The 14240-nt window shown below is 39.3% G+C and overlaps 1 protein-coding gene across 5 annotated transcripts in view; it reads right to left on the reverse strand.

Annotated features, from left to right (window-relative positions):
• il1rapl2 (interleukin 1 receptor accessory protein-like 2) overlaps window positions 1-14240 on the reverse strand; it is a 363155-nt gene that overhangs the window by 6977 nt on the left and 341938 nt on the right. For 3 of the 5 annotated variants that reach the window (XM_051419084.1, XM_051419086.1, XM_051419087.1), the window contains exons 10-12: window positions 6520-6660; window positions 4709-4769; window positions 3201-3310 (exon numbers count right to left, since the gene is read on the reverse strand). In XM_051419084.1, coding sequence (XP_051275044.1) covers window positions 3201-3310; window positions 4709-4769; window positions 6520-6660 — 312 coding nt within the window. Of the gene's footprint in view, window positions 1-3200; window positions 3314-4708; window positions 4770-6519; window positions 6661-14240 lie in introns of all 5 variants that reach the window. The other 2 variants (XM_051419083.1, XM_051419085.1) reach the window with 1 other exon arrangement.

Here is a 14240-nt window from a genome sequence, read left to right on the forward strand (position 1 = left end):
TCTCAGGTCCAATATTTTACCAGCTTTGCTTGGTGGCTGTAGCTGGTAGGCTTAAACTTTGGCAATGGTCGGACTAGCTGTTTCCCCGTTTCAAGTCTTTATGCTAAGCTAGGCTAATCCCCTCATATATATAATGCAGTCTGAGGGTGGAATCGATTACTTTTTCTCAAAAATAAGAAAATAAAAGAGTTAGAGAAAAGTGTTTTATTGATAACTAATAACATGGAAATAGCTTCAAACGATGGAAGAAGAGGAATTATGTAGGATAAAACCTCCCTATATAGTATTAGCCTGCTTTTTGCTGCCAGCATCCTTCAGCTCATTTTGTTCATAAATGACCGGAATGACTGACAGGAGTGTATAGCAGAGTGACAGAAATGCTTGTGCAAGACTTTTGGCTCTGACACAGTGCAGTGAAGTCAGCTCTTAAATGGGGATCAGAGGTGTGCTGATACACCACCATCAGCTTTTACTTGTAACTTAGAGAGGAAAATGGTAAATGGGTAGGTGATGAGATGTGAAAAGTGAGCCAATCTGAGGAAGAGATGTGTCAATATAGAGCCAAAAGAGTTCACCGCAGCTGTAAATGCTTCTTCTTTATCCTCACTGTGGTGCTGTTGCTTCACACCGAGCCGAGTGGGAACTTATCATTTCTCATTTCCAAATAGTTGTTTGTGATATTTTCAATGTCTTTCCTTTTTTTTTTTTTGGAACACGCGTCACTGAAATTGCTCATTATTTCTCAAATTTGTAGTTACTGAAAATGTATGTGGGTTCTTTCTCTGTATGACGCTCTCCTTCACTATCTCCTCACTTGCTAACTAAATTAATGACAGAGACTCTCCAGCAACACATTGCAATTTCACGCTCAATTTGAGGGGCACAAATAGTACAGAACATCTCAAAATTCTGTCTCTTTATTTCTTTCGCCGGTTTAATTTTCCATCTCTCTCTTTATCTTTTGCTCTTTCTTTCCTCACACTTAACCTCCTCTCTTCTCTCCTGCCCTTCCCTTCCTCTTCCTACTCTCTATTTTTTAGGATTATGTAAATCAATTAATGAAATAACACAAACCAATGACCCCATCCCCACCTCTTTCTGTCCCCGTTGTTTATTTCTCGCTCTCTTGTTAATTTCGGAGGGCTAATGGAGTGGATAATTGAATGGTATATTTTAGGTCGCATCGCAGTGTTGTACTGACAATGGCTTCGGTTAGCAATGAAAAGGCACCTCTCTCGGTCTCTGTGATTCACTCATTCAGTGTGTTTTTCACACTACGTAACCTTTAGTTCATAGGCACCTTAGAGCTATGTGTGTAGTTATGCACAGTGGACATTTGTTTTTAGGATGTTTTCAGGGCACAGAGAGGAAGCCTCATTTCTGGAGGAAATATGACTTTCTAATCTGTTTTCAGGAGGCGGTGTTGTGTGTGTTTGTCTTGAGTGTGTGTTGGGAGGAGGCATAATTTTGGCTAAGGGCAAACTATGTAGAGCATGGCAATTTATTATGAGCCTTAAATAAGTGAATTTGTTTATGCATTTTAGGAGAAAATGTTAAATAATGTAAATAACACACATTAGTTTGTTACTTTCTAGCCACGTTATAGAGTTATTTTAGTGTCTACATTTGTTTTTAGGAAGTTTTCTGGACAAGTTGAAATGTTATTTTGGTCCTGAAACAGGATAATGACTCCATATTTTTATTTAATGCAGTAGTTTGACACTTGTTTTTAAAATGAAGTTGGGAAGTCTTTTACAGCAAGACAGCATTTGCATGTGGAATAAAATTAGTGTGTGTCGGCTGACTATGAAGTCAGACAAGAAACATGGCACTGTACTATGGGAAGTGGCCTGATTTTATATATTTTCTTTCGGCTTTCAGCTAACAAAAAGAAAATAACATTTTTAGTTTTATTCTGGCTTTAACTTTATCAGAGCTCGATCAATAAAATTAGCTGCTCTGGGTAAACACAGGGTTGATGAGAGCAATGACACTGAATCATATGTGTAAGGTCACAACCAACACTATGAGCTGAAAGACACTAAAACGCTCTGTGGAACTGAGGGACACTGCAGAGTCACCCTCAATTGTTATTACAAGAATACTGATTATTTGATTATTTTAGCTTTAATGGTCTCCCCTACTGTACAAATAACCAAGAAAGCCAGCGTATGTGCACAGACAGGGACATATAAACATTTAATGCATGTGTAAGAATGTGCCTTTGTGTTTGGGAGAATTTCACATGTGGGTTTATTGGCAGTGGTATGAAACAGATGAACCTCGATACATTTCAATCTAAAAGCTCCATTCACTGTCCCTGCAAGGCCAGAGATGAGCTTAACATTGATGGATGTGTGTGGATGTGTGTGTGTGTCTACTGACAATACTGACAAATCAGCACATTACGCCTCCTCTCACCACACATACACACACACACACACACACACACACACACACACACACACACACACTCTTCTGATTGCATGTATAGCCACAATACCCTGCAAAATTGTCCTGATTGTTTTGTCATAATTAAATTATTTAAGAGTGTTGAGTGTGCCTTTTGAGAGTGTATAAATTTGTCATTCTGAGCATCTGTTGGCAACAGCTGCAATATACACTGCAATCCACAAACTGTCACCGTCGAGAGGAAACTAACCTTGCACTGTTTATTTTAGTATATTGGTCAAATGAAGCGGGTTAGATAGACAAACACATAGATGGTGTGTGTGTTAAGTGCATGGCAGTAAGAGTTATGTTTTCTGCCTTTCTGTGTGTGTCTGTAATGCAGGTCTGTGTACACCTGTGTGTGTGTGTCAGGTCAGAGCATTGACAGATAACAGCAATAACAATCATATTTCCCCCTCCAGTTGGACAGAGAGTGACACATAACCCCAGAAATGATGACAAACGGTGTGTGTTTTTGTGCGTGTGCATTGCACAAACAACTGGGTTGTGCAATGCATGTGACCAACCGTGTCTGATATCTAGAAGTGATCTGCAGACGGTTCCTGTGTTAGTTTCAAGACATGAATGTGTGGGAAACTTTTAGTTATATACTGATGTGGTTTGTGTCATGATGCATTCTGGGTACTGAGGGCTATAGTAGGCTACAGAGGGAGAGAAAGGTTGTGTGTGTGTTGGTGTGTGTGTTGGGGGGCAGGGTAATTAAGGTAGAGAGCTAGATGGATACTTACTGCTGCTGGGTATTAGATCTCTGTCTGGTATGAACAGCTTGTATCCATAATGTTTCTCTAAAACGTCCGGTAGGATCTCCAAAGCAAATGTTTCCTCATCACTGCTCGTCCTGCTGAGGAAGGGAATAACAAGTATGGCTCCAGATTCAAAATCAACTGCAAAACAGTCTTTTAAATGAGCACCTGGTGGTGACTGCAAATGCCTTTTAAGGTGTTAACAGTTGAAAATAAACTAAATGTGACATCATTAAGCTGGATGTGATGGGCTTCTTGTTACTGAGCTTGAATTAAAGTCAACAAATATAGCTTTTACTGTGAAGCAGCTGTAAGAAACAATGGCTTAGCGTACTTTAGTTTGTTTTGTTTTTAAAGGAGGGAAATAAAAAGATTGATACCAGTTTTGTATCATTAAAGGTGCAATATATAAGAGCTGAGACTACTCTCCACCTGTCAAATGCCAGCGTCAAACAGGAGAGGAGCGAGAAGGAGGTCGGACAGCATACAGACTACGGGAGCTAAGAGAACTTGTGTAACATAGCGAACTCGCCACGCTAGCTGGTTAGCATGCTAATTTCAATAGATTTCTCTGCAATTCATTGACATCTTTGACAGAAAGTCAAAACCTTTATTTCTTCACATTCTGTTGATCATTTTAATTATTTTATTTACTAATTCTTACATAAGTATGGAGTTCGAGTAGAGAGGTCATTAGCTTAGGTTAGCATACAGACTGGAAACACGGTGACACAGCAAGCCTGTTCACCTCTAAAGTTTACACATTTTAGTATTTATTTAAATCTGTACACAGAAACAGAACTGTTAAATAGACAATGTGGGATTTTAGGGGGAGTGAGCTGGTAACTATTCCTTGATAAGCTGCAGTTATTCATCCTCAGTTTACACTGTAGCATCCCTGGCTACAGCCCGAGCTGCCAGAGGTCTGTGTACAGACACAATGTTACCAAACCTGGCAGTCTCGCTGTAATGACACGACTCTGGATGCTGCATAAAACCATTGTGCCAGACTGTTGTTTGCCAAGAAATAGTTCCAGCAATTAACGCGGTCTAAAACCACAAAAGGTGTTTTTTACATCGCTATTTGTGTACATATTTTAAAAATATCAATTACAACGTGTTAATTAGTCAGCTTTAGAGGTGCTGGTAGGCAGACTTTGTCACTTTAGAGAGAGCCAGGCTTGCTGTTTTTATGCTAACCTATGCTAACCACGCCATGATTCCAGCTCTATACTTAACGCACAGAAAGGAAATTGGTATCAATCTTCTCATCTCACTCTCAGAAAGAACATTAAATACTTTATTTCCCAAATTGTTGAACGTCTTCTTTAAACAATGGTATTAAATCTACATTTAACAAGCCTTTAATGTCCAACAAACATGGGCAATGTTATCAAGTCCTTTCATACTGTTGTCACTGTGTGTAACTAGTGTTGATAGCATGATAAGAAAGCATTGTTTGTTACATATACATGTGTTCAGATGTGACCGACCTGCCCAGAGAGTCGAGGTCCACTTTAGTGTAAGACAGATAGGCATCATACTCCTTATTATCTGTGAAGAGAGAAACAGTGAGTCAGACTGAGTAGAAACAAAAGTAGACATCTCTTTGACTTATTTTTGCCCACCACCCATGAAATCACTGGGCTGGTCAAAATACAAATTAGATCGTATATTTGTTACTGTATTTAAGAATGTACTTTTTCTCGAATGTTGTGATTCTATTGCATTATTTGTGCAGGGTAAATATGTTAAGGCCATGGCACACCAATCAAACATTCTCTAACAAACACAGACAAACACAGGTGTTTGTTTGGTGTGCCATAGTTGTCCGTCCTTGTCTCGAATTGTTTGGTGATCTTTGGTCCGTTTGTTCAATCTGTGTTTGTCCGTGTTTGATGAATTTTGATCAGTTGGCCATGCTTTCAAATAGACAGTTACGCCGACAGCACACATATAGCATTTGTAGCCATATCAAAGTAGCTTGCACATGCCCAGCATTAGTGTTACCCTCACTGGACCAGCTGGGTATTTTTTGCTGTTATGTTGAGTAAGGCGAAAATGATTTTACATTAAGATAAATCAAGCTATGTTTATTCATATTGCCTACATGCCAATGTGTTTGCAATTGGACTGCCCTGATGAAGCTATCCTTATTGGTAGCTTGCCACAAACCTTAAAGTGACCATCAATCGTTCCCCTGGAGAGATGTAGTCGCTATAATTGGTCATTTATTTTAAGTCGTATAAGTGGTGTAACAGGTGTCCAATAGCCTGTAGTGCTGCTCTGAGCGACTCTACAGAGGTTTTGCAAAACCGTTTCTGTCTTAATTTTTCAGCTAATGACGGATGAGATGAAAAGCTCTTTTCTGCTGTCTTTGTAATAACCACTGCTTGCTCCAGATTTTCTCCCGATGATGCCAATATTGTGTTTTAGAACAAGGAGTGTATCTAAATTACAGTAGAAATCTTATTCACTCTCCATTTTGAGGTCAGTTTTTAAGTCAGCTCTTTGAACTGTTAAGTCTGGTCAATTGTTTTGTTTGAATTTGTTGGATTGGTGTGCCAAGGGCAGTTAGCTTTCTAAGACAACTGCCAATTTCAGAGTGTTCCCTCTGTTTGATTGGTGTGCCAGTGGTCTCTCTTTAAGCAATGGATCAGAAACCAACCACCTTGTGAATGCTGATACTTCTTAATCAATTCTACATGTGGTCTTGATGAGAATAGAGGGAATCGGTAGTTTCGGGGCTTGAGATCTTGGGAATACCCTGGCTGCCAAGGAAAGCAGGCTGACTCAGGGCTTTAATTTGAAATCAATACTTTGAATCAATTCTACAAAATTACATCTTTGTCATTTTATTTCTTCAATTTTTTTGTTGTTTTCTTTAAGCAACTCCTACCAATTGCTCATATTGCTCGTCAATATTTACTTCTGACAAGTACTGTGAGAAATGAAGCTCGTCCTTGTCCCATCAATCGATGACCATCCCAAAAAGAAAAGAAAATTTCACCCAGTCAATTGAGAAAACAAAAACTTTTTTGTTATTTGCTTTCTTTGACTTAAGTTGACTTGATTGAGTGTAATTATATCTTTTGTACATTTTATTGCTTCTTATGGCAACTTTACTTTCAACTGTATGCCCACCACTGTGCTTTTGCTGCTGTCTTCCATGTTTGTAGTTCTCTGCCCTTCCTGGTGCAATACGATTGTTAATATAAGCTCTGGTTCTGTGGTGAGTTGCCTGTCTGGAAACCGCTGTTGTATGATTGTCCTTAAGTGAACGTGGGTGCACGAAAAGGCTTACCATCTTCAGTTTCATCACTCCCAAAGTGTCTCCTGTAGCAGAGCATGATCTCCAGGTTGTAACACTTATAAAGTGCCGTCAGGACTCCCAGCAGCAACAATATGACCCCCAGACCACCCGCCAGCTCCAGACGATACATATCTGCAGTTAGAGAAATAGCAAGGGAGATGGTGGAAAAGAAACAAATGAGATTTATATCAGTGATTGTTTAAAGTATTACTGACGGTGAGGTAAAATAGAAAATAATCAAACATTTTCTCCAATATGTCAGACTTTAAGCACTGTATGACTCAGCTTTGTTTGTGTTGATTTTCTTCTGTGCTTTCTTTTTACAAACTGGCTTGCTCACATCTGAGTATATGAAGTTAATCTGAAACAATCTGACTTCAGGAAATATAAAAAGTGAAAACTTAAATTACCTTCAGATTGATTTTCTAAATCGGTGACTAGGACTGAAACTCATTCTCACACAAATAAACATTCAGGGAAACAGAATTGGACATTGCCGACGTTATTTTTTGATGAATCACAGCTGTACTAAGAAGCTCTGTTAACAGTCTGTCTAATATTCCTGCCAATAAAGCATACAAAATTGACTGAGACACAAAAAGACAAACACACACACACACACACACACACACACACACACACACTGAAATAGGCGTGTAAGATATGTTAACATGACTGTCGAGAGCAAATTAATAAGAAGCTAATTATTAATGTTAATTTGCTTCACTTACGAATCTAGAAATTCACTTTGGACTCAGACTCTTCTAAAGAGAGAAGAAGTCAGAAGTCAGAGGCTGAATGAATATCACAGTTAAACATTCAATTAAAGCTCCATTAGGCACAATTTCAATGTCAACATCGAAAGAAATGACTCCCTGTAATGTGTAAGGGTTGCTTTAACAAATTCAGTGCCAAATTCAGCTATGAATTAACAGACCACTCTGCAGCAAATTCCTTGCTTTGGTTCATTGGCCTACATAGTTGAGCCAAAGTCAAAGTCGAACATTTAACAAGGCCATAGAAGGTCTAATATTTTAGTGTTAAGTTTGCAGATCAATCCAGAGCTCAAACACCAGTGAATACAGGACTTACATTCAACGGATGGCAGAAAGAGGAAGTTTGAGATACCCGTGTTTCTCTGTTTCTGCTGGATACGTAAGTAAAGGAGGCAAATTGTATGCCGGCCTATTAGCCCAAAGAACTTAGCAAGTTTATTTCAGAAAATAGATCATTGATTTGAGTTTGTTTTGCAGTTTTTCCGCACTCCCATCCTGGGGCTGTCCATTTCTGCTAAAGCAAACTTTGAAGATCCTCCCGGAAATGTGTTCAGAAATATATACAAATAATCTGCTAGGAACAATAATGTGTGTCTGATATGAAAAGTGTAATTTCCACATGAAAAGGCATCCACTCCTTCTACCTCATTAAATATTTCCAGAATCTATGAATATGCAAATCTGTTCATTTCTAAGGTTTTCCCGCTGGACACAAGTTGTCTCCTACTTCACTGTTAAGTCCATTCTCAGTGTATGTGCACTGGTAGATTCAGGTTTTTACATCCCACTTAGTTGCAAATTGGACCAGGAGGCACATGGCCACAAGAGGCAACAATGAACCTGTTCTGGCTGCACTGAAAAACATACTTGGACAAGCCACACAAATGTGAGATTTCTGCTTTTTTGGAAGTGTTTTCTAGCTGTAAACCTCATCTCCAATAAAGAGCAGCATGCAGCCGCTTCCCTAAACTTTTCAATGGCTAGCAATTCAGAATCAGAATCAGAATCAGAAATACTTTAATAATCGCAGGGGGAAATTACTATGTTGAGGTTTATTGATGATGCTTTTGAGTGTTTGGTGGTAACTTTGGTATCTTATGGTGTAAGTTAAATTCACAGAATCAAACTGCAATTGACAATTATCGACAAACCGCCTGTGTAAATCTATTTTACAGACCTGCAGATTATAAATTGGCAAAACACACAGCCTCAACACAAAGTAAGTTGCCTCGACTGAGAGAGACAGATGACCTCATGTCAACATGTTAGACACAAACACACACACACACACACACAGACACACACACATACATGATCTCAGATTTTGCGTGTGAGTATGAATGATAGTGCTATCATAGGCAATATGAGTGTATGGGAGATTAATGGAACATGGCTGGTGAATGACACCATGGGAAATATGATCTATTACCATCTCACTCACACACACACACACACACACACACACACACACACACACACACACACAAACATGCACACACACTAACTCAACTTTTCCTGCAACCACTTCATTTTAAAACTATTGATTTCCCAAGTCATGGCAGGGAATAGCAACTGTAACCACAAGATGTTGTGGAGCCTGAACTTATGCTACGTGATGAGGAATATTCAAAATATATTTCAAAGTGCTTTTTAAGTATAATACATGACATGCATTAGATTCATAATCTTGTCTGATTAGCAAGATCAGAGGGTTGCAGAATTAGTGACATCTTCTTAATATTATGTTGTATTGTGTGTACTTTACTGAATTTCATTTTCGTATTATTTCTAATTGTCTTATTTTCTGTGCCTGATTGCAGTTCTGAAATGCTTTAATCTTGGTTCATCCAAGCACTTTGGGACCTTGTTTTGAGGGGCTGTATAAATAAAGTTTATTACCATTTTACCTGTGTTCCTTTAAGAATGAGTTCCCTCTGGTCAGGCCCTACAGTACTAACATAATAGCATAAGCATGTTTTGATTGCCACCTGGGAGCACAGCGCCACCTACTGGTCTGATGCAAAGTCACATGTAATTATTCAAGGGGAGGAGAATAATATCTCTTACTATTATCTATTGTGTCTAAAGACAGACAGACAGACAGACAGACACACAGAGAGACAAAGAGAGAGGCTACCATGTAATTTACATTTTAAAGATTTGGAGATTTTATGAACTGCTTCAAAGGGTAGATAAAAGGTACAAAAATATACAAACATTGTGATTAAATATCATATTTCTGGACAAAGTTTTCCCATTTCAGTTGAATGGTTAGTTTTTTTGTTCTCTTGACAGTTTAGTGCAATAGAAACATTCATTCTGCTCCTACAGTGCCTGTACGCACAGTGTAAGTAAGTATTAAGTGTTACTGTTCATTTCATACAACTGTAATTTTATTAACAGAAGGTGTCAACAGAAGGTGTGATGTAATGATTATAAAGGCTTTAAAATCATGAGCTGGAATTTGATAATATGCTATTGTACAAATTATAGTAACTACAATATTAAAATGGCTCTGTGGTTTAATGCCAGAACTGGTTATTTGAGAAAACCCCAGGAAGTGGTGGAAGATAGCAATACCACAATGTAAAAATACTCCAGTCCTGCATTCAAAATGTACTTTACTTAAGTAAAAGTACAAGTACATATCAGCATTATAAGCTAAATGTACTTAAAGTACCAAAAGTAAAAAAGAAAACAAAGCTATATTATTTATTTGCATTTTTATTTAAAAAGATGGCTTAATTTTATTAACACACGTCTTTCAATTCAATTTTAAAGGTTAAAAATGGATTGATGTGTAAATCATTTGCATCTTCCAAGATGTACATCAACTCAAATTTAGATACATTTTGTCTTTTGTATTATGCTATTGCCATATATATGTACCTTGTGGTCATTTTATTGTTGCCATGTATAATTATTAGGTTATTTTCTATTTTTCTCTGTGTGTTGTACTAATGTCTTCATTTTTCATTGAGTTTAGATTTTATTGTTTTTTCTTTGGTGAGATGTCGTTATAAGCCCTTGTATATCATGTTATCTCATCTTATTCAAATGTTGCACTTTTTAGGCAGACATTTAACTCATCATCTCATGCGTGTTATTAGCCACCTGGGGACACTTTTTCTGGTTGACCTATCAAACCGAGTGACATAAGATGGAGACTTTTAAGGACAAAACTTAAGGCCTTCTGTTGTTTTCAGTTCTTTGAAATAATCCCACAATGCACCCTTTATTTACCACCACAGTATATAATCTGTCTGAAGTTACCAAATTTCACCAGTAGACGTCTCTCCAACTCTACTCTGAGCTGCTGCACCACTTTTACTTATACACAGAGACACTATATAGTAGAAAGAGGTGGGACAGCGACAGAGTGGGGGATAGGGAGGGTAGGAGGGAGAGATGGAGTGGCGGTCCAAGGGGGGAAGAAAAATAGTGAAATTTAACTAATTGCCAAATATTTGCTCTACAGTGAAGTTAACTCAGATTGCTTCCATTAGTAATGAGACCCATTTAAAAACCTCCGCCTCTCTCTCTCCATCTCCCCTTGCCTCCATTCATCCCTCTCTCTTTCCCGTGTTCCTCTCTTCCGCTCTCTGTTCTCTCCCCCTCACTCTATCACCACTCCCCCTTCATCTACCTTTCTCAGATATTTTCCATTAGTAATGAGTCACTTGCCGCCGTCTCCTGATATCACTGCACAGGAAAATGGGAGCAGAATTTGAGCGTTGAATTTTAAGTATGCTTTTTACTCATTAGGCATAAAACGAGCAGTCACCGGTAATGGTGGTGGTGTGTGTGTGTGTGTGTGTGTGTGTGTGTGTGTGTGTGTCTGCATGTGTGGGGAGGAATATGATAAAGGAAATTTAAATGAGACCTTCATACAACTTTTCTCCCTGTCATGCTCTTTGTCTCTCTTCACAACCAAATACAGTACACTGACACCACCTTGTTGAATTCCACAGGATTCACCTTCTTTCTCTCTCTTGTAGTCTTCAGTTTTCCTCAACTAGCTTTATTAGCTTTGCATCATTAAGCAAATTTGTCCAAAAAAAAAAAAAAAAACATTAATAATGAATATGAAATAAAAATAGCCTTACATCTTGTCTCCCAATGTACCATCTGTCTAATTTTTCAATTTGGAACCACCATGAGATGCTGAAATGCCTCAAGAAGCAGTTTCTTTTAAGGTTAGCTGACTAGACGCTGGAGAAAGAAACCCTCTCTACACTGTTAAAGTGACTAGGAAAACCTTAACTTCTTCCAAACTCTATTTAACATAGATTCTAACTTATGTTCTCAGAAGCTAGTCAGCTTTTAAAGACAAAAAGGTAGATGGGGTAGATGGGGGACAGGCTGGGGGGTTAGCTCACCCTGTGACTGGTTATTTGTATAGGCCGCTTACTGAAATAGTTACACTTGGGAGGAGTAAAGATGTTCGCACCTTAGAGAGACTGATGCATTTACACCTTTTCAACATCTGTCTGGAATACATCTTAAACCCCCTCCCGAGGTGCTTTTAGCAATCAGGCTGATCAGTGCTTCTTGGATGCAATTGCACTTGGCTTTTTTGACATGTGACAGCTATCCGATCACTCCGAGACGCATGGAGTGTAAATGGGGACGAAGGGGAATGTTTGTGGGTGCTTCTTCTGTCCTCATTACAAATCTGTCCTCACTACACCGACTAAATTTGTATTTTCTGCCTCTACATTAAGCCAATAAGGTAGGAGCCTGCGGTGAGCCCAAACTCAGAAATCTTTGAGTGACATCAGAGAAACCATGTCTTCAGTCCCCGTCTGTCCTTCTGTTTGTCATTTTCTCTCAATCCATCTTCTCTCCTGTCAGCTCTTTCACTCCGTCTCTCTCCCTCAATTTTTCTTTCTAGTAAGACTGTCGTCATGGTGGCTGAAGGCAGCTCTTTCTGCTCTGTCAGTTACAATAAGTGGATGTGTATGGTGTGTGTACTGTAGGTGTGTGTGTCCGTGGGAGTGCATGCGTGCAACATAGATGCATCAACCCATTACCTTGGGTCACTGCAGGGTGAGAGCACACCCTAATTCAATCACACACACAGTGCATGAAATCAAGCTTTGATAACTTGTGCTAACTTAGGATAACTTGTGCTTTGTTTAGGCTGTCATGTAGTGTTCAGGAGCCCAAATGTGACCCTGTTAGCTTCCAGTCTTCAGGCCAGGAGGCGCTGGAACAGTCTGCTGGCAGTAAGTGAACTTTTGAAAAAAAAAGTAGCCTGCGTGCAGCTCCCATAGAGATGAGCGTGAGCACTGGAGAGTACTTCTTAATTGACAGAAGAATAAAGAACGCCACTGATGGTTTTTCTCAATGGAAGAGATGTTTTCACTCCTCTCCTGACTGGCTTCGGTAAGAATATGACTGCATTTTATGACTCGTTGATCTGTTGAAGTTCGCCCAGCGATAGACCACAACAAACAGATTTTGTGTGGTTCCCCTTTTCCGAACAGCTTCCAACCACGACTTTCCACATGTACTCCTTTTGAATGCATAACAATTAAATCAAGGTGATTACTGATTAGCTTAAACACTTCTTAGGTTGACAGAATAATAATAATAGCGCTGTAGGTGGTGAATTACAGCGAATGGGGACTATTTTCCAGGTTAAAGCCATTATCTCTTCCTCATTACCTTTAAATCTATACTGATCACAGAGAAGGAGATGTAGATAAAGAGACGCAGACAAGGAGGAGTTTTAAGCTTTGGGACAACTGCTGTTAATGTATATTGCTAAATTGAAAAAGCAAGAAGAAAGCAAGACAAGTAAGAGATAGAGACAGAAAGGAGACCACCTCATGAGACACACATAGATACATATAAAGACAAAACACCTACATGGACAGTTTCCCCACCTCCACCTTAATACAAAAGAAATCCCACACATTTTGCAAGATTTTAGGGAGATCTCGTTTTATGCTGACACAGCAGTTACACACAGAAAACACATTATGCTGCAACATGTACTAAACTTATAGCTGCTTCAATATCCAGCTACTCCAGTATTTCACTGTGTGTTCCTTTATATGTGTGTAAGTCTCAAATACAGGACCAATCCCATTACACTTAATGCCTCCCATGAGGGGAGTGTATGGGTTTCTGTGTGTATGCGTCAGGTCCGATCACACATATATGCAGAATATGCTCTATAGCACTGCTGCCTATTGCTTTAGTATAAAGCTTTGTACACACGCGGCCTTGCGCGCACACACACACACACACACACACACACACACACACACACACACACACACACACACACACACACACACAGTTTCCAGTGTTCATCTAGGTAATTACAGTGTGAAGTAATGACGACCTTACATTTCCCATCCTGACCCCCTCTGGTGTGTGTGTCTGTGTGATCCTGTGTGTGTGTGTGTGCTTGTGCCTGTGTGTGAGAGTCCCTAGGGTGCTAGTTAAGTATAGTAAGATAGATTTGACACCCAAGGCATTCAGCACGAGTCAGACAGGGAGATAGAAAGACCTGTTTTTAGTTCTGCTCTCTCTCCCTCTCCCTGTGTCTTTTCTTTTCTCTTTTTCTCTCCACTTTGTCTCTCCCAATTTTCTCGTACACCCCTCACCTTCCCTATCTTTATCTCTCAGTCTGCATCTATTACCTCTCCCTTGTTCTCCATTTTCTTGCCTCGGTCTGTCCCCCACTGTTCCTGCGTCTGTTTATCTCTTACCACATTTCCCCAATTCTCCTTGTCTCTGCTTTTCTGCATTACATACATTTATTTCATACAGCGGGCATTCATGCGGCCCTCTTTTCCACCGAGATTTGAGGTAACAGAGACAATTCATCTCCTCCTCCAACGCTGTTTGGTTATTCTCTGATTCTCTCTATTTCTCCGGGTTGTGGCCTCTGACTCAAACAAGCCCGTTCTTTCTGCTCAT

This window comes from Dicentrarchus labrax, unplaced genomic scaffold, assembly GCF_905237075.1.
Source record: "Dicentrarchus labrax unplaced genomic scaffold, dlabrax2021, whole genome shotgun sequence".
Taxonomy (NCBI): Eukaryota; Metazoa; Chordata; class Actinopteri; family Moronidae; genus Dicentrarchus; species Dicentrarchus labrax.